The sequence below is a fragment of the Anopheles funestus genome, chromosome 2RL, assembly GCF_943734845.2.
Source record: "Anopheles funestus chromosome 2RL, idAnoFuneDA-416_04, whole genome shotgun sequence".
Taxonomy (NCBI): Eukaryota; Metazoa; Arthropoda; class Insecta; order Diptera; family Culicidae; genus Anopheles; species Anopheles funestus.
In genome coordinates, this window is record NC_064598.1 from 82,441,830 (window position 1) to 82,466,966 (window position 25,137).

The following is a 25,137-nucleotide window of genomic DNA, read 5'->3' on the forward strand; positions in this document are numbered from 1 at the left end:
ATTTGAACATTGCTCTCGGTATAAACTTTTACCACATAAAACATCCTCCAGGCATACACCAAAATCTTACGCCTTAGCGAACGTACGATGAAGACACACAATGTAAGTACTACCGAAAAGTTAGGTTTGCCTTGAAAAATTCCTTACCAGGAATTAAAGGATTTTTTTTGTTTTAGAAAGAAGGGACTGTGTTTAGTAACAGCGCAAACAAACCCGTTACACACAGCACACCGAACATTGTGCGCTTATATTGCATGTAATCGGACTAATTCAATCGAAAACAATCGCCTGCAGCAAAGCAAAGCCTGGAACAAGCACCACCAAACAAAGGGGTTTTCAGTTTGTGACCAAAAACTAGTGAACAAGTGCGAACACCAACCATTGTGTTTGGTGCTGGACGCTATAAAAGTCTTCACCGTGTAGATTCTGGCGATGAAATAACTTTAAATAACAGCTTTCTTTACTACCACGATGCGGAAGATAAGGAATTTTCTCGTTGCTCGATAACATTGTTAAGAATTGGACACGGATTTTCATACGGATGCAAAAGCATATTCTGCTGTACCTTTTGTGATAGTAGTAGAATTATATTATTAAATCGGCTAAAACTCGATGCTCGACCAAACAAATTGCCATTGCAGGAACGAAACGAAGCTGCTGGTTATGCAATGAAATTGTTCTCCATTAATTTAAATTCTATACAATATTTTACGAAGATAAGCGGTTCTTTAAACCTGCCGTAAGCGAATGCTTTAAACGTAACACGAATGAAAGAAATGTTAAAAAAGCCATAACAAAATCTTGAATGAATTAACGTCCCACAGAGCAATATGGACAGCAAGTTGGTAATCATTTGTTGAGGAATGGAGAGTAATCCACGAAGCATCAGCCTGCAAACCTTTATCTTTTAACTCTTGCGCTGGTAAAAAAGGATTCAAAGGGAGGCGCTGTTGCACACTGGTTTACTGCATTCATTTTACAGCAGCGAAAAATGAACAACAAATTTGCATAATCCTATCCAATTACGGGCATTTAAGAGACCGCCGGAAGAGTGCGTATGAAAAGTTGGCGTTCAAGTTCATCCTTCTTCCGACAGTTCCAAAGAGGGGGATTATCAGATTCACATGAATGGACCAACAAGAGAGTGTATAATAAAATTTACCACCATACGTTCTTTACGGCATTGAACGTGTTGGGTTTAAGCAGAACGTTATGAATATTAAGCTGTATTTCATTTAATCATTGCTATGGGCACAACCACAAGTACGGTGAATTGCTTTATGCAAGAAGAATAGCGATTCAGCTAACTGACGCAAATATTTTGCATGAGATGGAGGCGCCCGGTTGTTCTAGTACATGGAGACGCCTGGTCGTTTGTTCCATTTCATGGAGACGCCCAGTCGTTTGTTACTTTCACACCGGTGATCCGGGGTGTGCTTAGAAAATCGGTACATTAGTCAAACGCCATGCAGTAAACTTTCAAAACTCATTGCAGGTAGCGAAATCAACGGTTTCAGTTTGCTATCTTCACACGAATGGACCTTTTTGCCACCATCAGGAAGCCTTTTGCCCAACTCACACTACTCTTCGGTGTGCTACAATGCACTTGGAAGGTACGAAGGATGATAGTTGGCGAACTCAACACAATACGCCGTGTTTTCCATTTGCAATGCAAATGTTATGATAATTGTCTTGTCGACATCGCTGTCAAATGTTGGGTATCGTGGGAAAAGTGGGTGGGAAGCCAATCTGGGACTGAGTGGCAAAGTGTAGTTACGCTCGGTCTCGCTATTGTAACCGCTTGTGTGATTCCGAAAGACTGGACAAAGTTTTCACCAGGTTCATTGTACAGAATGACAGACCAGCGAACATCGATGGTATCGGATGGCCACTGGCAGTTGGTGAAGTCAATGAAAATCAAAAATCAACTTTAAATAAACACAGTCTGACAAAATCCGGACCAAAGAAACAACGAAAGGTGAAACAACTTTACCTAGATACGTGCTATTCGTAAGTACCCAGAATATCTTGAGTGGATCTACCATCACTTCTAGCAGATAGACGTGATGCCGCTGTAACAGGGCACTGATGCAGAATAGTATCACTATTTGAATCACTAGTCACCAACAGGCACTGTACAACGCTTCGGGCGCTACTTTCTCGATTGACGTTTGTGACAATCGCAAAGCAGCTAGACGACACTGCTTATCGCTGCAGTAGTGATGTTGAAGGTGGCACTGGTTGCTTTCGCTCAGGGTGATCACCAATGAACGTGTTAGCTTTGTTGACGGGAATATACACAATGGTGACGGTTCTAACGGTAGTACCGCGTAGAGGAAGATGACCGGAAGCAGATACGTGGAAACACTTTTCATCGCAGCGGATGTCACTGTCGGCCACCGATAAACGCTTTTAGCCACAAAGCTTAATCGTGGGTCGAACACACATTAAGATAACGGCACTAATGCTGATTGTATGGAAGGGTAATTGTGGATATTTTTACAAAAACAAGAGGACATTAATAGCTTTACATCACTAAGCTTGTAGTAATAACTCTTCGCACGAAAATATCACGATTCTCACAGAATTTTAAAAACCCCAAACCGCCATTTCTTTTTCTTTGACAAACGAATTAAAACAATTGATAAATTTATGATTTTTTATCTTCGTCAACTGCTAGGTACATAAACATCAAATTCTTCAACGACCGTTTCAACTACCGAACGCGAGCGCGCTTCTCAAACAACTGCCTAAGTCAAAACCGGAATCGTAAAGCTGCCGAACGCAAACGTTCGGGAACTCACACGAGAGCTTTATCATGTGGTCGGTGCACGGATCCGCTTTCTAGAGTTACCCGAACCTTGCTGTCTGCCCAGTCTAGGTCATTGGGCCACAAGGACGCAAGGACCGTTAAACATCGACACCGAAAGGTTAACTGAGAACCAAAACAATCGGCACTCAACGCTCGTACACGAATGCGCAGTTAATTCACGGTCACGATCAGGCACTCACGGGGATGTGGCGCGCAATTTTTCCGAGACCAATTTCTTCCAGTTTCATCTTCACCATACGTCTCCCGGATGGTAATTAAATTGTCAACTAGGCTTGCAAAAAAAAACCCGGATTTTAAAGGACTCTTGCCAGACGAAGGATGATTTAGCTGCCGAACGTGCACCGAAGGACGGTAGTTTATGCTTTCGTTTCTGCTGTTTTCTTACTTCCAACTTCAGTTTTGTGGACTTTATCTTCCCTCCTTCGGCAGATCCGGTAGTCTTTTTTGTATGTATCGCGGCATTAGTTCGGTAAACAAAACGATGACCTTCGGGTTTTCTTTAAATTTCTGTGGGTAGCTTCCAAGTTTGCACCTTGTTGAAAAGGGTTTAATCAAAGAAGCAAACTTTTCGCAAACAATGCTAAAGCATCCGTCTATCGCCAGTGTTTCCTCTCTCGTCAGCTTACACATCGCAAGGTTGTCCTGTGTGTCAGCACTGATACACTTTAGGCTCAAGGTTCTTTCGTGATATGATTGCATTTTGTCAACGTTACAGCATCCTGTGGCTTGTAACATTCTTGCTTTTAATTAAAACTTTTTCATTTTGTTTACACGGTTCTGTTCAGCACGTTAGGGGTAGATATTCAACATATTTAGCTTCCAAAGTTTTCTAAACCTTTTTATCATCAAGTGAAAATAATTGTAAAACATTTTTTCTAAATTCTTAAAACATTATAATTTAGAAAAAAAAGTTTTTAAATGTTTTTTAAGCATCAGCTAGTTGTAAAACGATAATCACAAAACATGATTGAACAGCTATTGAAAAGTTCATAAACTGAAGCTTTTCAATTTACAAGACTAATTGCATTATTTTTAAGTAAAACTTCAACATGAACTCCATTGATAGCGTTATCCACCGTCATGAGTGCAGCGTGTAACAGGTTGTAGAATATATTCTGGGTTTTTTTGCATCGTGTTAAATGTTGCTTTTTTCCCTTTCGTGCAAGTTCTCTTCAAATAGTTGAACCGTACACTACACTCGTTCAACTCATCATCGTGCCTGTCTGGAACGTTAGCTAATAAACTAGGGGATGAAACCAGGCAAGTCAGTGTACCGAAAGCCCTATTCGAATGCATGGACGGTGCCGAAGAAATCGTTAGCTTTCTTCAACAATTTCTCAAATGCACCATCCTTCGTCGTACTTACGACCATGTCTGGTCCCCGGATTGTACCGGCATGATTCCAAGCGTTAACACAACCCGGGCGAGAGCATTGGCAAACGGTGGTTGGAGCAAAATGTTCAATTCTTTCGTCTGCAGGATATGTCAATTTATCGAATTGTGTGGTAAAGATAATCGTTGTCAGTGAAGATGCACACCAAAGCCCGAGGTGGAAGTCTTAAAGGTAAAGGCAGGGAATGAATCGAACATGCTCGAAACGACAGCAGCAGGTCGGATGCAATCCAATTTCGTTCATTGTGTCCGAGAAGTAAATCGAACCATTTCCCCCCGCTCATCCACCAGCGGGAAGACGCTAGATTAGGATGGGGTTTGCTAACGTTTGCAGGGATCAGGCATCTGATTTCATTCGACCAGGTGATGAACTCTAAAATAGTACGAGCTACCCAGCAAAACATGGGTAGCTTAATAGATTATTCTCTCTGAAGCACTGGGAAAGAATTGTGAAGCAAGGGGACCCCCAGACAATGGGAAGTTATTTAAGGACGATTGTGAAGCAAATTGAAAAGTAACGATTTCAATAATCCATTCGTTACATTCATCAGTGTCATAATTTAAAGCTTCATTTTTATTAGGACTTCCGAATGAGCTCCAATGAGACAGGCGGATTAAATCTAATCCATTTCATCCGGAGTTTTTTTTTAATGGAACGAGCAAAACCAGTCCCATTTCAATTACGAAAAGCGAACAAATTGTTTAAATAGCTAATAAGAAGCAAAACAAAAAACAAAACTTTCCTAACTGGAATTGTTTTATATTGGTGCTGAAGCTTATTAAAATCTTAAGAAAATCAACACTCATTAACAAGTCGTACGGTGCAAAAAACATGCTAAACAGAAACAACCATAAATACAAGCAATCTGAAAAATAATCAACCATTTCAGTAAACAATCGTGACTTTGCTTCCGTTGCTACTGAGTCGCCTTTGGAGTGTGTCCTTTGCTTCTTAGGAGCAACTTTTCCCCCTAGCAAAAACACTCTTAATTTGCTTAACGATAATTAACTCCTTCTGTGTACATTATTCGTCTTTTACCACCCCTTTGGTGTGTGAATTAGGTAAGTGAGTTTTCAAGTTTTTTTTTCATTGAAAGGGAGAAGAAATTGTTACTCTTATCGAGGATATCTAGAAGTAGGTAGATTTTAATAAATAAATTCAAAGTACACATATACACTGATACTATTTCTTGTCTTTCTTTGACTCGCCTGTGTTTTGATTTCTTTTGCTCAGTATTTTTGCAAACTAAACTTCTTCTAAACGTTATTTACTCAAAAAAACCTTATCGGTTACTACATAATGATAAGATTTATATTTCCCCAACCCACAGAATAGCCAAGGTTTAAACATGAGTCTGATGAAAATTGCTTAAAACACCTCTACGACAGCAAAGGTATGATAATCTTTTTTTATTCAAGTCTAATAAAAAGTATCCTCGCCTTTCTTCGCATTGAGGGTTTAGCGCACCAAGCGGACAATGAGTGTTTTCTTCCCCCTTTATATTCCAAAGACCATCTATTGCTTGCATTAAACCGGTAACAGAGGCTATTTACATGATGGTTTTAATTAAACCATCACCTTACTCCTTTGTTTTTTTCTCAGTGAACTTTCAAACGGTAAGTTAAGAAAATTGAAATGCTACAAAAAAGAACTTGGTGTTTCCGGCCCATTTGCAAACTCTTGTTCACGTGCTGGCTATAATGCCAGTGTTTATTAGTGGAACCTAATCGAGGTTAACGATCGCTGGATAGCGTTACTGGGCCGTTAAGCACGTGACAGTAGGTAGGATACATTGCCAGAATTATCAAACTTTTCTGCTGTCTGGAAGAGATTTGTTTTTTCGGTGGCCTCTCAGCCCTGTCCTGTCAGTGTGGGAGGAAACTAATTGAATTGTTTACTTTAAAAATCTAAATGAATCGGTCAAACACGTGCAACATCGGGTGACATAATTAGCAAAGCAAAACTGAGAAGCTGAGCAGTGAAAATTTCTTGATTAAATTAATATGAAAATATCCAATAAAGAATATTGCATGTTATTGGACATTGGCCAAGGTAAACTTTTCCAGTTTGGTTAAGTATTATTTTGTTCAAATATCATTAATAGAATGAACAATTTTAAATAACAGACTCTTCATATTTACTTTCTTTTGATTTTATTTATGCCCTATGATGATCATAGGAAAAATTAAATTTTATCAACAAATTTTTTTTATTTTTACAACATTTTTTTTGTATTGTATACAAGTTGTTACTGTACACTAATACATCAAACGGATTTGTTTTTAATGGGCATGTTTTAAAAGTAGAGTTAGCAGTTGCTATAATTAGCGGATACTATTACGGAAAATATATCCTAGATGGAGCTGAGCGATGATTTTCTCGCAAGCGACGAAGCACATGGTTGAAAAATTTATCTTTTTAAAACAACATTTTACCGACCCAAATTTCGAGCCATGTCCTGTTTTTGGGTCATCTTGTTCTTGCTCAAAAGTACCATTTATGGCACGCTGAACATTTATGGTTGCTGTGGAGAAAATGAGCGCTTTTGTATGGCAAAGGACGTTCTATAAAAACGAAAAGTTTAGACATGCGCATTCCAAATTCCTGCCGAAGCAGAAAGGATCCACTATAACATGTGCTATAAAATGTTGCTGAGAAGGACAGGAAAGCTTTGCTGACAATTTTCCTGACAAAGCTTTGGCAGAAAAATATGTCATTGAAGCTTTTCGACAATACGAAATATGGTACTGTAGATACACCGTATTTTATATGAAGCGTTAAATGTTTTGCATATTAAAAAAAACAATGATGCCTCTCACTTTCTTTTGTAATGTTCTTTTAAATACATACGACTGAGTTGCTCTTTTCTTCTCCATATCGAATGAAATTGATTCCATTACCTGTAATGAAAGAAATATAAAAAATACATTAAATATCAAGCTTTCTTAATTCTGTTATTCTGTAATGTAAAATTATTAAACATTTTTTAAAGAATTCTTTAGTTTGTAGCTTTTTACGTAGTAAGAAAATTAACATAAGCAGTAAAGCAAAAAAAAAGTCACCCTGTCTAAACAACATTTTACTTCCTAGATGCTGCAGCATAACGATAGACACAGGAAGTTCACAGCTTCATTAAGATAGCGTAATTAAATAATGGTTTCCTTACCCTTGTCTTACGATTTTATCACTGCGCACCCGTACGTACAGTACTAATACGGCCAACAGGTACCAATTTGGGCATAGAATTGATCGTTTCGCAGGGAAAGGAATGTGATAGCACCTAGCACCGAACAACCATACGGCACTGGCAGGTACAGGAATGCTCCGTCTCGAGGCATGAACATCTGTGTACCCATGCTAAGCATGGTGTCATGGTAAACTTAATCGTTGAGTCAGTAAGGCTTACGGTGTAGCAAATAAAACCAAAACAGTGGGCGATAGATTAAGTTTAACAAAATGGTATTTGAGGCAGGTGTGAAATGAAATGTTGTAATGAATTTAAATGTATCAGAAAACTATTGCTCTTCTTAATAGTAGGTGATTATTAGAGTTTAATTATTTGAAATTTACGAGGTTGGTTACAATTAATTGTTATAAAAATATTTTTTTCTGTTCTGTGTTTTCTGTATATCATCTTTGAAAAAAAAATGCACAAAGGTAATCGATGTTTCTTTCACCTTTATAATGCTTCTTTTACAATTTAATGTGTTGGATTGCACTCCGTTTCATGCATAATAAATACGCAAATAACAGTGTGTTTCAATCAGGCCAGTGTGATAGCTCGATTTTCATTAGGTCGTTTGTCTTGTGGATAATAAGCAACTGAAACACCTCCCACATTGAACGTTAGATGCGAGAAACATCATTGTCAAAGTATCGTCATCAGCAGAACAAAATCAGTTTAGGAGTTTGGCCTCCGTCCATAAACTTAGTGTAGAACGGTAGTGTTGTTATGCTTTTATGAAACGCTGGAAGCTGACAGCTGCCGTTGTCTATCGTTTGTCTCCATACGAACTTAAAGCTTACCTCGACTATCGATCTGGCACATAATGCTACTAACCACATCGTACAATAAGGCAAGCACCACACGAGATTGATGATAATGTTTTTGTACTCCGTGGTATGCTCGAAGACAGAGCAACGGGTCCCGGCGCACACTTCTTCTTCTGCTAAGTGTTGCACGGAAACTGATGCCGTACCGCCGTAGACACGGTTGCAAGATTCTCAAGATAGCAGTAAATAATTTTGCAAGCAAAACCACAACATGATTGACATGCACACATTTGCAAACATACGTACTCGTGCGTCTTGAACCACGCGCTTCAAACCAAGCAGAGGAAGGAGTAATAGAGGCAACGGTGCTGCAACGATGTTGCACAAACTTTGCACGGGATCTCGATGGGGGGAAAAATAATACAAAATGTTTACCCATCAGTGTACGGCAAAGATGACGAAGAAGGTGGTGTTGTTGACGAATTTCCCGTGACGACCCATGATCGATATGCTGACTTTCTGTTAGTCACAGTTCGAAACTGAATCCCCGCGTCTGGAAATGGACGCATCAAAGTCGGGTCGGCCGACCGCACGGCCGAATAGTTTGTAGACAAAAGCACCACGTGCTTTACAGACCTTCGTTAAATTGATGAAAGCTCGCGTTGCTTTCATGAACCGAGCGTGAGCCCTAAGGATGTGAGGCCGTTGTACTCAACAAAGGAGCAGCATAATCATGGTGTTATGACGTGGGACTAACATCAATACGCCACACCAGATTGACTATCGAATATCAATAGCCTAAAGAACACAACTGAGCTGCATCTGGTTGATATACAAATGAAGCTTGGTAAAGCACTGACAGGAAGCGTGCGGCTTTAGCAAGTATTTCACGTGAACTGAACTGTTCTGTAAAGAGCGTATATAACGTAAAATGTGTTAAGATATTATTTCCAAGTTTTGAAACTTATCGACCATTGATAGGATATCAATAAATTGATAGGATATCAATAATTCACTATCATCCACAAAGGATCTCGCAATGAATGTCGTCTGATTTATTGGAAATCAATCCTTTCGAGAAGTCTTTTGTGATTTACATCCTTTGTTAAGCTTTTATTTTTAAAAGGGATAATAATAAAATGCTTCAACAAAAGAGTATCTAAGATATGAAGTTTCTATGTAAGTGAAAGGGCTTTTTTTAAATTAAATAACAACCTCTTTAACCTGTCAACAGCCAATGAAGGGCTGTTGAGCTTGATGGACATGGAGATATACCTTCCCAGATTTTTCTTCACTGTCCCACTTTTACCACAATGAAGAAAAGATGCGGTTAGGAATTCGTCTAATTTCACACGTGAAAGATATGCTAAGAAACTGTGGATCTATCCAAGATGAAAATTATTGCGAAACTTCCTTCAGTCGCCTTCCTGTCTCACCGTTTTTTCCTGTTTTTTTCGTGAGCATATGCGTGAAAGAGTCTCACATAGTTGTTTGATAAATCTAATCGTAACACACCCAAGGAAAGCAAACAAGAAGAAATCCTTCTTTGTGTTCCCTTGGACGGTGTTCCTGGTCGGAGACTGTTCATCGTACCTTCAGGCACCCATCACAGTCTTCACACGAAACAGGTGGGTTTTTGGGATTATAGGCACTGAGCCAGCAAAAGAAAGTGGAAACGAAGACTAGCACATTAACAACCAGCAGCTACCTTCCCGAGCGCTTTTTCAAACACCTGTTCACTTGCCAATTTCTAACTGCTCTCGAAAGGGGCTCACCATCAATTGGGAACGGGGTTGGGTTTTGAGCAGACAGATTTGCATATGTTTGACCTTACTCAAACAGCTATTATCAGTTCGCACTTCTTATGAGGATATACGCTGCTTTTGTCCGATTTTCCTCCCATCCTATTTTGGCAGAAGAGCAGTGTATGGTGCCGGCAGACAGTAGATTGGAACTCATCCGTTTCGATATCAGCAGCAGAATTGGGCACTCGTAATTGATGATGATGAAGGTGGGTACTCCCTGCAACCCTTGTACGAGAAAATTTGTAGACTTTACACCGTTCGTTTTTGGTACCGCCCACCATCCCGGTACGTGAAACTTTTGTCGGTGGTAAAATACAAACGAATGGAGAATTACTTTTCACCACTCGCTGGGTAAAAGGTGGCAAAAGGCAAAAAAAATGTTGGAATGAAATCCGTAGGAAACTCCACAATTCTAAAGACAACGTCAGCAACTGTCAGTGTCAGTTACGGTTCTTGGACATAATTTAGAGTGAACCAATTTCAAGAGAATCGGAACAGATTGAAAAAAAACGAGAAGATATGTTCACCAAACCAATTGCACTTTGTCGCTGCACACACAGGTCGGGTTGGGAGCTAAAGCTTTTTTTCATCGAGCTATAAAATGGTGCTTTATCGATATCGGTTAGAAGAAATAAAAGAAATAAAAATCCCCGAGAAGAAAAGCATCTCGCAGTCGATTCATTTTAACGCATACCTTGTTGGCCTATGGGGTTTGGATCCGTGGAGGAAGGGTGTAGGAATTGAAATGCAAATTTAATATCATTACTTGCGGCGCTCAACTTCAGCTAGCATTAAGCTTTAAGCTTTTGTCGATACGTTTTCTATGGTTTATGAGTGAGGGGGGGAAACATCGCAAGCCTGCAATTGATATTCGTTTTACATGGTCGTTATTTCTCTAGGCGAAGAAAAAAGAACATTAAGAAATGTAAAGTAATTTTAATTTTATGCTAATTTTATGACGTTCCCGGCTTATGTTTCTTTATGGTAAAATTTGCTCCACAAGCTAATTGTACCCTTATTCAAACAAGTTTGCAGTGTGTAAGTGCAGTGGGTTTGCAATACCCCCGTTCGGAAATGATTGAATAATGGGTAATTTACACCTGGAGAATTGTTTGATCGTTGAAACAGTGCATGCATCACTTCCAACAATATAGCCCCGTTAATGAAGCATCCATAATGAAGATAAAATTACACATTAAAACAACCGCAAAACGAAAAACAAAACCCCCCGTTTACTGTTTTGCAAAACAAATGATTGCGGTTAAGTGAGTTTACATTTCAATCACTTTTGCGAGGAAAGAAAAACTTATCGACCAATCACCACAGATAGAGTATCGATTGTACAATGGCCCAAAAAAAAGCACACACACAAATAAACAAACGAAAACATATGAAAAAGTGAAATTTATAGTGTTTGCTCAATGGATAGTAACTTTTACATGAGAAGCACTCCATCAACTGAGTGATTACGTATCAATTACTCGTATTAACACTCCATCCGGTTGATTTTCGTATGTTGATTCGGTATTATTCTCCATTAAGTTTCGATTATGAATGTTTGTCTGTCAACCAAGGAAGGGTGAGATGGAAGCCTTTCCAAAAAAAAAAAAAACGGTACGATTGGTCTGATTTATACAACCCCGGTGAATATGATTTCCTTTTTAACAGCAAACCCCATCATTTCCGCGAACGAATTTTGCCGTAAAAGATAAATACCGACAAAACATGCATTAAAATCATTCGAAACGAAATGTAGCTTTTTTGTTTCATTTTTTTTTAAACATTCGTTTGATGCGATGCGTGCAAAAATTGAAGATTACCAAAACAAAAAACGAAAGGATTACTTTCTTTTTCATCTGTGGCTATAAAAACCGTGCCGTCACGTTTCAATTAAGTGACGGAATCGGTAAAACTGTGACCCGTAATATGCAAAAGTTCGCAACCCGAAATGATCGGGGAGTGATTGTGTGATGTAAATAAGAAAAGCGACAATTCGATAAGAGTGCCCGTCGGTGCGTCGCATTGCAGCTTACATACAACAGCCGTTTAGCGGCTGATGAAGGCGCTGCGTAACATTAATCAAATTGACAGTGGCTATGTTTGACGGTGTGCGTGATGAAGTGGGGTGGTAACCGATGACGAAAAAGCGAAGTGTACGATAATCGCATTATGCCCGTTGTGTGGGTGTGTGTGAGTTATTGAGTGGCAGCAAGAGGGGGAGTAAGTATGAACCCCCACATCCCCCTCCCCGCTCGGCTAAGGAATAAAGCAAGCGTGCGTCGTTAATCAAATTTATGGTTTGAAATTAGCATCTTTATTGGTAACGCCATTTTGTGTTACTTATGCAGCCATTCGAAAGTCACTCAGTGACACCATCTTGCCCGCCAATAGGCTTTCTTTCAACGGGTGGATGGGTGATTGTTTTTTATTATAAAGGAAAGAAAATGAGGTAAAATAAAAATGGCGTTTGAAGGTGTTGGTTGGGATAAACAAAAAAAAATTATTCAACACGATAAACCACACTCGGTTAGAATGCACAATCGGCATGAACTGAGCATTGGTTTGACGAAAAAAAAGCAAACACCGTGTGCATGTGCGGTTAGCTGCAATTGCACCAAAAAAAAAAAAGTTCCATCCGCTGACCAGTGCAAAACTCGAAACCACAAATGTACACTGCACTTTTGCTGCACATCCGATGCGAACGAAAGCATACGAAATGATAAAGAAAATGGAAAACAACACAACGGGTGGAGTAAAAAAAAACCTCACTTCAACGCAAAACAGCCACAACCGTGGACATTTGAATAGATATGCATGTCCGGGCCGCGTCCAAAAACCGGTCCCGAACATTCGGCCACTGCTATCAAACAGTTTACCCAATATGTACTTTAATTCCGACTGCGTTTATTTAATTTAGCGCACCTACACATGGACACTTTCCGAATGCGAACAACACTGAAAGAAAAGGCGTAAAACGAAATGCACTGGAGAACAATTTGACTGCGGCATTGTCGACACACAAACCGAGACGCGCTTTGGCAGCGAATGAGCGATTTGCATTGCGATTTCCAGCAAGATCAAGCACTTGTGGGAGCGATTGGTAAATAGTGGAAAAAAGACAAAACAAAAAAGAGAGAAAAGTTCGATTTCAAACGCATTTCTAAAATCGATAGAATAGTCGCACTAGAGAGTTTCGCTTCCATCATACACAGCATCGCGACGCGTCGCAGCGACACTAACCGTTAGCCCAACGACCCGAAAAAATTTCCAATCACATAGAGAGAGTTGGAATAGAAATTATAAAAAAATATTTTTCAAACGCAAAAAAAAAACAAAAACAAAATCAATGAAATTTACTACACAGGACACGATGTGGATGTGTGTTTTTGAAAGGGCTGAAAAAAAAAGAAAGAAGTCTAAACAACGTATGCAACCGATGGCCCACCGTGGTGTCTCTCAAACAGGCGGGTATGAGCTCTCGGGATGTTTCAGATTTGCATGTTCAATATCGCGTACACGTTCCATTGCATGTTTTCGATTTGCGATTAAACGCACAGCGGACAGTGGACAGAGGAGCAGAACGTTTTGTTGAAAATAGAATATTTGGCAGTGGGTGGAATCCAGCTGCCCCGGCATTAGAGAAGCATTATGCCGGAAAATGTTCGCATTGTGCAGTTTCGGTTTAACGGTTCACTTGGTTGGTGCATTGGGTGGAGGATAAAAAAAACCCCAGGAATCGACTTTTAGTTAAAACAAAACTGTACAACAAACCAAAATGGGTTGATGTTTTTTTCTATTTGTTTTGTTTTGTAGAATCGGCGGATTGCAAAACGGGGCAAATCAGAGCAGGAAAAAAGAAAACTGTTACAAATGCAGAAGGATAAACTAGGTGCAAAAAACAAGAGCCCAACTGGCTGGAGCATTTAACCAGTTTCGTTTATTTGCTTGTGTGTCGTTCCTTCACTTTTCGACATTTTCGAAACATTTTAGTTTGTTTTGTTGGCTGCTCTAGTTTTTGGGCATGTTTTGTTTAATTTCTTTCTATTTTTTTATTTTGAATGCTAGATTTTCATGTTTTTGTCTCACAGTCGGGGAATTTTGATTCAATTCATTTTTGGTCTAAGCCCGTCCAAATCGTTAGATGTAAGTTAAGGGTGGCAATTTACAGGATGGGAGGAAACACTCTCTCACTGTCGGCATAGCAATACGCTAAGCGATAGTAGCAAAAACCAGTAGCACACAAATTTTATCCGACTAGCATTAATAGGTAAACTGCAGACACGGCGTAGTGTTTTGACATCCGCTCTGTACGGTGGATTTGGTTCGCTCAAAACTTTGCAACTCGAAACGTTGATGTATCATATATACAATAAATAAAGCTAACGTAAGCATATGGCAGGAAAAGAGAGCTCCCGCGTGTGGGGTTCATACTAAGACCTCATCGATGAGTGCCCGCTAATGTCAACGAATACTACGAGTGACTGCTCTGGCTGTGTGTTTATACGAGTAGATTGAATGCTGTCATTTAAGCTCCCTTCCGAATGTTGCTGTCGAATCAAATGGCAAGCATAACGCACTGAAGGGATGTTTCAAACGATGATGAATTAAAAGGATAAAATACGGAGAGATGTTCGTGCGGAGGTTTCACGCAATTTTTAACCCTAATTCCGGCATGTTTCAATTAAACTATCATGAGCGTTGAATTTTTGTTTAGCTACATCCCATGTAGAGATTTCATGATAAACTAAACTCTCGTTACTTTGTAAATGCACAAACGGAGTTTTGGGAAAAAAGCAGCCCGGAACACGTACCAACGGAATGATTGTGTCCATTTGACACAAGACCTTACGCGAATGCCATCGTATTTGCTCATTTGGTGTGGAAAATGGAAAATCATCCCCTCCCTATCGGATTGATGGGAAATAGGAAAAAAAACCCACCGGCAATGATCCAGCACGTTTCCGTAGTGTTGAAATTTTACGTTGTTTTCAACAGTGATTTTTTTACTTCATTTTTGCTATGTGCTTTTGAATGGTATGAAATCGTATCCGCAAACAGTGGTAATGGATGGTGAAGGTAGCGAATTTTTTTCTGGGGGCAAATCCCCACACTATTAGACAGCGCGTGGGCATCATTTGATATTCTGTGACATTGATTAGACGGAATTCGTAACGTCGGATGGATGGCAACAGTGACACATCAAATCATGGCAGTGATTTCGAGACCGAACCGTATCATCGTTAATAGCGTGAGTAAGCTCAACGGCTCAAGGGAGTATGGACAAAAAGAATTGGACGAAAATTAGCTCGTTATTTCTCTGGTCCCTTATTGGCTAATGCGTTGGCTTTCTGTTATTGCGCGTCGAAGCTACGCACTAATTAGAAGAGTTTTCGTTCGCCCAGAAGTTACAAACAAAACATTATTAGGATCGATTGTCTGGAGGACCTTTTAATCATCGTCCAACAAGAAAAAGGGTATCCTGTACGGTGTGCACTGAGGTAACAGACAGGGTATATTGGACAAACATGTCTAGATGGAGAAAGATCCAGAGTAAACTAAACTACACCCAACAGTACCCACTGTTGACACTTCTGTCAACTTTAAATAGCGGTGAACCAGGGTTTTTGGTGTACTTTTTCTACCTTCGTTACGCTTTGTTCCCAAACCCCAATCGAACTGTTTGTAGAATCATTTGTGGCACTTTCGTCACTCCACTTTCTCTGAAAGGCGGGCCAGCATGAAGAATTCTTGAGGAACCTCTTCCGGGACTGATAGAAGTCTCTCAAATACAGACACTCTGTCTGAGTGTAAGAAAGTATAAACAAGTATAGAAGAAGCTTGTCCCTTTCAAACTCCCTGTACCTGTAACGCTGCATGCGCGCCGTAGATCACGTACCGGAAATTCCATTAATTTTCAACAAAGCCAGTGTAGTTTACCGAACCACTTCGGCCACGGGCGCGATAAAACAGCACTCGGACTTTGAAGTTTGTGAACTTTTGTAACTATTTACCGAAACCGGCAAGTCAACAGTGTCAGTCATCGTCGGCATCGTAATCTTGTACCGCTCCGATCAATGGCTGTACCGAACGAGACTTCATCCGGATCCGGCGGAGAGTTCAAATCATTGTTGAAGGTGCTAGGAATCAAGCGGAACCTTAACGAAGGGAGGAAGAATATCTTCATTATCCTATAGGCCGGGCATGAGTAAGCACTAAACCGAAGAGCTACTCATTCCGTTATAGATTTGAAAGCGCCCGAAGCAATTTGAAGATGTTCGGTTTTTTGTGAAGAAATTCATCTTTCTTTTTCGGAATGTTTACAACCTGAGTTTTGCGGCGTTTACGATATTTTGCATAATGGTTTCATTTTTATCTTTAACTTTCACCAACTTTTCTACGCCAACTGTACATTTAACAATATTTCGTGGAGTACATAACCAAATGGAATAATTTTTAAAAAAGTTTTCGTTCCGTCTCTTTCCATTGAAATTATATTTTTTTTACCATATTTAACTAGCTAGAATTCTATTCCAAATAAGCTTCATCATTTTGACATCGAATTGTTCAATCAGCAAATAGACAGGCTTTACAACTGTGTTAACATTTCTCACACCAGTGTGATGACAACCGTAATGTCTATATTCAATATTTATAATCCCATATGTGATTCCACTCCACCAAAAAAACAAAACCCCCCAATACACATGACGTACTGTGTAGTTAGTTCCGTGTGTCTTAAGGCTCCCGAACGCGCAAAACCGTGCGAAATAGGAAACATCAAGAGCTGGAAGGGCTTTTCAACACGATCCCTAATTTATTACATTTCCGCTTACCCACTCAAGAAAAACCCCGACGCAGAAGAGCACAAGTCTCATCATCATCAAGATGGTGGAAGAAGAAATAAAAACACCAATTCTTTCCTTAGTCACCGTGCAGCAAAAGTACGCCCGAATCGATGGCCATGCATATGTATGTACGAGTAAAACATCCGAGTGCGCGTCATATCCGATATCACTTATTGGCGTTCCTTTAGTCCCCCTGCCACCCGTAGCCGATGGTGGCCGGAAGCGAAAGAGCGTTCGTGTAGCAGATATTATTATCACCGTGAGAGCCAACCCATCACGGCTGAAGAGGGGGAAAAGAAAAACCCTCTGTGTTTGTCTATCGTGGGTGTGTGTGTGTGTGTGCGAGTACGCGCCATTGGCGTACTTTCATTTATCAGCGCTTTCCGTTACGGTGGCGTTACTTGCAGATCACATTATCATTACCATCGTTCACCGTCGTCGCCTTCGTCATCATCGGCATTCAATGTTGTTTAAATGGGTGCGGGGATTTTCGGAGCTTCGTTTTTTTTTCTTTGCCCAACTTCCCACCGTCACCCATGGTCCACTTGTTTTGTCACCATTTTTACAGGCATGACGACCAAGAATAAAGAAACATTCTCGAAAACGACGCACGTTACCACAGAGCTTTGTGCCTTCACATGGTTAGTCGGTTGGTTGACTTTTTGGGTTTGTGGAACAAAAAGTGGAGGCCCTCCGTTACACGTCCTTAGCCCAAGTCACTTGCGTGAAGATACGCGAAAATGTAGCCATCACATCACATGCTTCCAGTACTGCTTCTCCCTTACGGTTACATTGAGTGAGCAAAACATCGAAATTGATTGCGGAAGGCGAGAAAATAAAAGAAAACAACTCCGACGATTCTTTCCATACTTATAACTTCCTAACGGCCTTGGCAGTATCTTGGTTTTTTTTTGTCGAATGTACAATATTTATGACGATGCCATCAGTCTTCGGATGGGACGGGTAGGTACGATGACAAGCGATCGATTTGTGAGGCAACTTCATAAATTTACCACACGAACGATAAATTAATGTAAAAATTACGCGTGCACAATATGGTAACACGGTTGACACACGGAGTCTTGGTGGCTTTTCTTTCGCATAAAAGGAACTCCCTTTTTGTCACCATCATCAAAATTTTAGGTTGAATTTTATCGTGTAACGATTGTGCCTCAACGCCATGTCACAATCACAGACAGGGGGAGGACAAACCCGGATGCCTTCGAAATGGATGCTGTGAATAATAATTGCATTTATTGTGCTTCCTTTTGCACAGGTGAAGAATATGCTACCGAAATCTTTAAGTAATCTAATTTTGGTAATTCGCTTTGGAGACATTTTACCAGCTCCCTTGCCTGACACGGTTAATCGGTTTAGCCTGCGGTATCGGTCAAGGTTTTGAAGATTCATTTTGTTGTTGTTGTTTCCTTTCGTTGCCCTTTCTGAAGGCTGGTGAGAATGGGAAGCAAAGAAAAAACCTTTTTTCCGATTCATTTTCGGATTGTGTAGTGTTTGTATGGTGTTTCTTTGAAATTTTGATGCCGGATTGCTGCACGTCGATATCCAGTGAAGAACGGTAGCAGCAAAAAAAACAGGACACAAGCAGCATCATTCGATGTCCGGACTTCCTGTCCCGGTGTGTTGGGTGTGTTCTTCAATGCCAATATAATGCATTCGTACAACCAATGCAATTGTAGCTGGCAATGCATTTCACAACTGGATTAACGATAGAGTGGTGTACGAAGAGTGCAAACGACCCTTAAAAAACAAGATAAAAAATTGGTTTTGTCGCAGCAAAGCCCAAAAAATGTTGTCCATGGGATGCGCCTTTAAGATGCACAACGTGGAACGGTGTATAAGAAAAAAAGAAAGTGACACACAAAAAAACGAACTCCACTGTACAAAAGATATTCTTTCGGCTCAATAAAGGGACCACATGTATCGGAAGTACAAATGTATCAATCCTGTCCGACCGTTCCCGGTTTCTCACTAGCAGGCAGCACACATTTAGCAACGGTCATGAACGGTGCTTTGAATTTGCTTGCTGTGAGTGAAGAATTGAATTGAAACTGTCCTTCTGTGATGTGCTGTCGCTGCTACACATTCATTTACGTACCGCCACGTATGTGCCATGTTGCGGATGCGTTGCACCATACAAATGGCTGCTATCTGTAGCCATCCCCGTAGCCACACTGGACGAAATGAGATGGAATTGAAATATCCGTACTGCCTTTTGTACTGTGCAGGTTCACTTGATGGTGAACCTGACTTTTTGTAGAAAGAAGTCCGGTCCTTTTTTTCTCCCTCTAACCGACCCAAACCCGTCATCTCTTCCACTTTGTAGCCGGTGTTTGAAAAATGAAAATGAATTCAGCGTGTTCGGTTCATTCCATTCACAACTGTTTCACGTTCGTACAACTTTTCCAATTTAAAAAGCTTCCATTTTTTTCCACACGTTCTCTTTGGTTCTTTTTTCAGTCCTTTTTCCTTCTCTTGCTCTCTCTCTCTCTCTTTTTTGCACCATAGATGAAGTGTGCACTACACGATCATACGAGATTATTCTCGTATGCTGTTTTTTCCACTCTTTTGAAAGAGGGAAAAAGCACATATTTGGCGCCCTTTCGAACCCGGATGTGACAGGATGCATGATTCGTAAACAAGTACGAGCACTTCACACCTTTTTCCGGGTTTCTGTAGGTGCCCGGCTTCCGTATTGTATGCTCGACTAATGACAACGATGGTACACACAAACAAGGATCGGAATATCGGGATTTCTTGTAAAGGTTCTTTTTTTTTTGCTACCACTCCGTCGAAATATTGCCTATTTCATAAAGGATACTAAGGAAGAATTTTTGGCCGAGATTTGTTGAAACCTTTGCGTAGTTCACACTTCGTTTTTGGTTGTAGGTGAGTCGAACGCACTGACAACGATCATTTTCATTGAACGTGGTTCCGGACAAACTGATGCTAGCGTCGGCAATAGTTTCACCAGTTCGCAGCAGCTCGATCATCACCGATACTGAGAGACCATCGGACGTTCGCCTCATGTCAGTCAATCAAGCGAAATAATCCGCCATCACTGTCTAGAACGGACCAACGGCAAGAAGCGACACGTAGCAATAGAAATGAAAATCGAAACAAAAACTCGCAACAGCAAAAAAAAAAACTCAACACAAAACCGCAAGATAGAACTTTCAGCAGACAAATATTGGGAAATGCAACCACAACAATAAAAAAAGCATTTTCCAAAAAAAAGTTGCTCCAATTTGCGTGTACGCGTAAAACCGATGCAAAAGCCATCAGTGTTTGATCGTCCGCTGTGTGATGCTTACCGTTTTGTTTGGTCGCAAAGGTGTTTTGTATCTACGGTGGAACAAAAAGCGGACGTGTGTACGCAACTGTTTCTGTGTGATGATGATGGTGATGAAAAAACAAAAAATGGGTTCCATCTAACGATTAGAACTGAATTTGGTGTCGTACGCAGATAATGCATGGAGCGTAGCTATAGTACTACCGCAGTGTTGCCAAATAGGTTTAACAACACTAATGATTGTTTCTGTCATCGTTCCATCGTAGAAGGGTGACAAAAAAATTGAAAAATTTTTGCAGTACATGAAATTCAATATAAAGTTTATCGTTTTTATCGTTAGTTTTTACATATTTTTAATATTTTTTTAAGTACGAAAAATTGCATATAACTATTAAAATCAATAAATAACTTTTCTTTATTTACTGATAATTATATGTTGTTTAACTTTTTATATTGAGTGTCAAAATTGACTAAAAGTTTTAAATTTTAGGTTTAATTTTCTTAGAATCGACAACATATCAAAGCTTATGTAAATAAGGACAACTCAAATACCACATGTTGATGCTCTGACATTTTCAATTTAATGATAAAAGCCGTTGGGCAAGAAAAGCTGCACGGAAATTCGCCCACTTTGTCGCTGTTCACCAACTTCACATACACACAGAATGATGCTGTGCAATGTTTGCTTCTATTGCCGGCGGGTGCATCAAACGAAATTTTGATAGGAAAAGATTAAACTTTCCGTCATCATTAAGCGATACGCGCTGTGTACCGGGCAAGCTGACGTTTCTTGATATAGACGACGGTTTACCTTGACCATGGCACGATGCTTTTTTTACGCCCGTTGCCCGGAAGCCCTTTTTCCAGTGCCCAAGTGAAAACACACACATACACACACCCAAAACGAGCATGCTTTCGATCATCGTACCTTCCCGAGCACTTGACGCTATCGCAGGAATGATCGATCGCGATTTTCCGCATAAATCATAGTTTATCTAAAGCCCGTCGTTTATCCGACATCTTTTGCCGTTGTCCAAACCGGTGTTGATGTTTGATCGAGCTTGGTTTTTTTTTGTCTCGCCCACATCCTACACGCGGATGGAAGCGATAACAAAAGCAACAAAAGTCCGGAACTTGAAGTTATCTTCCGGTGGACCGATTTTGTCGCCTGTTACAGAATCTTCAAGTTAAACAATTTCGGTTAACACAAAAAAACTACTTCAAAAAATTTTTTTTTCTTGTATAAAAGCACTTTATACAAAGCTCGGTTTATCGTAAATTCGCGCGTGTAAATATTAAAAGGAAGAATTTTTCATAACATACTACCACAAACATCGCCTCTATCTACCGAAAACCCGTCGACAGCTGCTTTCAAGACTGTGGTAAATGACGATTTGCTGTCGTTTTCTACCATCGACTTGATCGAGCATCATCAATCACGTTTATTATTGCTCATATCCTTTTACTTGTCATTTCCGCACAACGCAGAAAAAAAAACGCCGAACACATACCGCTTAGTGATATCTTGGAAATAGAGCGTGGAAATGTGTCGATTTTTTATGTACCATCTCGAACGCATTTGGTGCCACAAAATAAGCTCTCTCCCTCGAGGTTAATAGTCATATTTAAAGCATCCTACCAAACACCGGGCGCCTCCATCGCCTCGAGGACTCACATCGGGGTGAGGTGATGTGAAAGATCGAAAAGCATTTCTCAAGCGAAACGAGCAATGAAAATGCAAACTATAAGAGAAAATTGGACACTTTAGTACAATGTAGCACCATCGAGGGATGAGAATAAAAAAAAGGAAATATACGCAAAAAAAAACAACCAACGACAAAAACCGAAACAAACCACGCAACACATCGGTTGCAAATTTTCACGCGAACAATGTTGTGTTTGTTCGTTTCTCCTCTTGTTAATAGGCAGAACCGTTAAGTCAGCACATTACTTATTCACATGCAAGTAATAAACGATCTACCACCATTGTTTGGGAAGCAGCAAAACAAAACACAAAAAAACCGCACGACCATATCGACAACTAACGCTGGCTTCACATTTTTTGCGAAACTGTTCAACACGGAGTGTAGTGTTTGTTATTGATAGCGTCGTAAATTATTTAGCCATGGTAACTAAAAATTAGCTGAGTTATGGCACACATGTTCAACAGGTTGCTGAAGCACCCAACACAGGCTGGCAATGAATTTTGGGTGCTTATAATTCAATCGATGCTGTGTGCGTAAAATATTCATCCAACATACATTTCATATCCCTTTTCTGCACTATGAAAATGGGGTTTAAACTTGAATAGCTTAATAGGTACTACTCACAAATTTTGTGTAAATCTCCTCATCACCATGGGTAGAGTATTTAGACGAGAAAATCCGCTTACCTGTAAAGAGAAAAGATGAAACAAAATGGTAAAATTGAAAAAGGATGCTGAATAGTTTTAAATCGACTAGCGTAACTACTGACTATGGCCATTAGTTTACCAAATTACATTAGGAATCCTTTCAAGGTAAATGGATTTATTGACAAATAAATTTCCATTAGCAACGACAAATACTCGCTGAAACACACTGTGTTACTATAGATAGGTACATAAAGAAGGGAATCGAGAAGAATATTGGAACCCATAATTTGTGGTCAGATATAAATATGATAAATGATTTGATTACTACAGACATATACATTACATCTGGAAGATTCTACTCCACTAGGAAGGAAAGCGTGAATCGAAGCAATTTCAGTTCGTTGAAGCGAATTGTCTGATGCACGTAAAAGAAACCTACCTACAGCAAAATATATATTGCCCACCTTCTCACCGATATAAAACGAAACAGATGATTTAGCTTTTACCTTAAAGCTCGTCATTTGATCCATCGACTTGCTTCGAATGCTTCGTGTTCGGATGAAGAACTTTTCAAACAATTTCACAGATGGTTTCGCTAGCAAAACTGGTTAAAAGCAGTGTAAAGCAAAGTCACAAAAAAGTGAACTACAACTATTCAAATGAAAGGCGCCATTGAAATCGGAATCACAAATAAACCTTTTCTCCTTTTTTAACCGTTCGATGTGTTTTGTGTTCATCCCTTTTTCCCCCTTTTTGCATTGCACCAAACACCGCAAAAAGGATTCTTCAGTTCGAGCAGAAAAATCAAGCTGCGGTGGGTAGAGAGTGAAAAAATACCTCCTGGTAGCACAAACTCATCTCGAAACCAATACAGCTCGAGAAGGAAACCGAACAACTTGAATAGCTCGTCCCTAGAAGTGGTTTTTGATTGGATCGGATAGCGAGCGACAGTGCAATAGGGAAAGAAGCATAAGAAAGGAAGGGAGAGAAAAAAAACAACATCCAAAAGCATTCTAGGCAAGCATAACCCTTAGCCCTCTATGCCCATCTCTACATTATTCTCTTCAGCATATAAGTATATTTATACAAAAAAAAACTCCAGTCAAGTGATATCTCTTGAGCGTTTGTCGATCGTAAATAAATCACGACCAGCGACGCATTCGCGATCCCACCATCGCTAGATGTCGATGGCGATGGGATTTGAAATAAAATTCCGGAAACGCAAAAACCCTATCCCTCTACTTGTCCTTCCCCATTCCTACATGGAAGTGTACGTTTTTGATGGTGTGAGATTTTGTTTGTACCACTTCCTGTTCCTTCCTATGCCTTTACAGGTTTCTGTCAGTGTTCCTTATGGATTCGATTTATCGTACCAAACCCCCTTGGTTCGGTTTGGAATCGATGATGATCCTGATGAAATTTTACGACCACTCTATATACCTTCTCTTTCTTTCACTTTTTCGAATTGTATATGTGTCTGTATGCGCGTGAGGTAAATCCTTGAGGAAGGAAACTGATTAAATTAGCATCACTGACACGCACACGCGACTCCGATCCGGTACCGTACGCGTGCCATTGCGTTCTTGAAGAATTCTTCGCGAAGCAAGAGTACTGGAAATGGGGATTGGGATACGAAGCCCAAATCAAGAAATGTGAAGAAGAAAAAAAAACGTCCCAGGTCATGCACGCACTCAAGTCGACGAGGTGTGGTGGTGGTACGCCGCAACCAACAATCTGATGGTGATGTAAATCAATGTAAAAAAAGGAACTGCAGTGACTAGCAGAATTCGTAATTTTGTAGATCGGGTAAACGGCATGTGGCACGTGGAACGGTAAGGGTGAGATAAGCAGGTTTTCATCGTTAAATCCAAGGATCATCATTTACGCGGCTGGTTTATGGTTAGTGCATCGGTCCATTACTACGCCTGCAGGCAAAAACCTCATCAATCTCAATGTATCAATTATTGAGCAGCGTCACAGAAAGGACTACCGAACGAAGCAATAAAACCGAAATTTGATTAGTTGTATGCGCAAAGTAAGTTTTCAAGAAGGAGAGAAAGAAAAAAACACTTTAATTTGAAATTGGATTTCAGTAGCGAAACTTTCAAGCATTTCTACAAAATATTGAGCCTGGTGGTTTTAGTTTCGGCGAACTGTAATTCAATTCCAATGCGGCTTCGATTTCGTCGAATTATGATACAAATGGTCGGTCGGGAATGGTAAATTTTCTATCCGATATTCATCTGTTCGCAACAAACAGTCCGGAAGCTTCAAGTGGTCACCCCGATCGAAATACAATCGAAAAACAATTTTCTTTACATAAATGAATATCATCTTGTCCGGGAGCTAGACCGTGGTACAGTCGAGTACCGATGCTTTCCCCAGTATTGGGGGATAGTAATTTCGATTCGATTCAACACGTCCCGCACACCAGAAGACGGAGAGAGCAGAGCGTGAGGAACGCTGGAATCATTTCCGTCACGATCAACCGTTGCCAACCACTACGCGGAAAGGTGGAAAATGTACCGGAAACCGTTGCCAGCATTCGCTTCATTCCAGCAGCACTAAGCTGCATATTAGCAATCGAAGTTGTGCATCGGTCTGA

General features: G+C 40.2%; 1 protein-coding gene and 1 long non-coding RNA gene across 27 annotated transcripts in view; both read right to left on the reverse strand.

The window, feature by feature from the left end:
* LOC125775022 (neural-cadherin) overlaps nt 1-25,137 on the reverse strand; it is a 476,608-nt gene that overhangs the window by 76,233 nt on the left and 375,238 nt on the right. Inside the window, exon 1 of one of the 26 annotated variants that reach the window (XM_049445428.1) lies at nt 1,994-3,678. The exons of the other annotated variants lie outside the window; for them this stretch is intronic. Coding sequence (XP_049301385.1) covers nt 1,994-2,045 — 52 coding nt within the window. The 5' untranslated portion in view covers nt 2,046-3,678. Of the gene's footprint in view, nt 1-1,993; nt 3,679-25,137 lie in introns of those variants that run through there. 26 annotated transcript variants of the gene reach the window in all.
* Nucleotides 7,104-25,137, reverse strand: part of LOC125775043 (uncharacterized) — a 36,356-nt gene continuing 18,322 nt past the window's right edge. Inside the window, exons 2-3 of the long non-coding RNA XR_007421143.1 lie at nt 22,510-22,571; nt 7,104-7,126 (exon numbers count right to left, since the gene is read on the reverse strand). This is a non-coding gene — a long non-coding RNA (uncharacterized LOC125775043). The remainder of the gene's footprint in view (nt 7,127-22,509; nt 22,572-25,137) is intronic.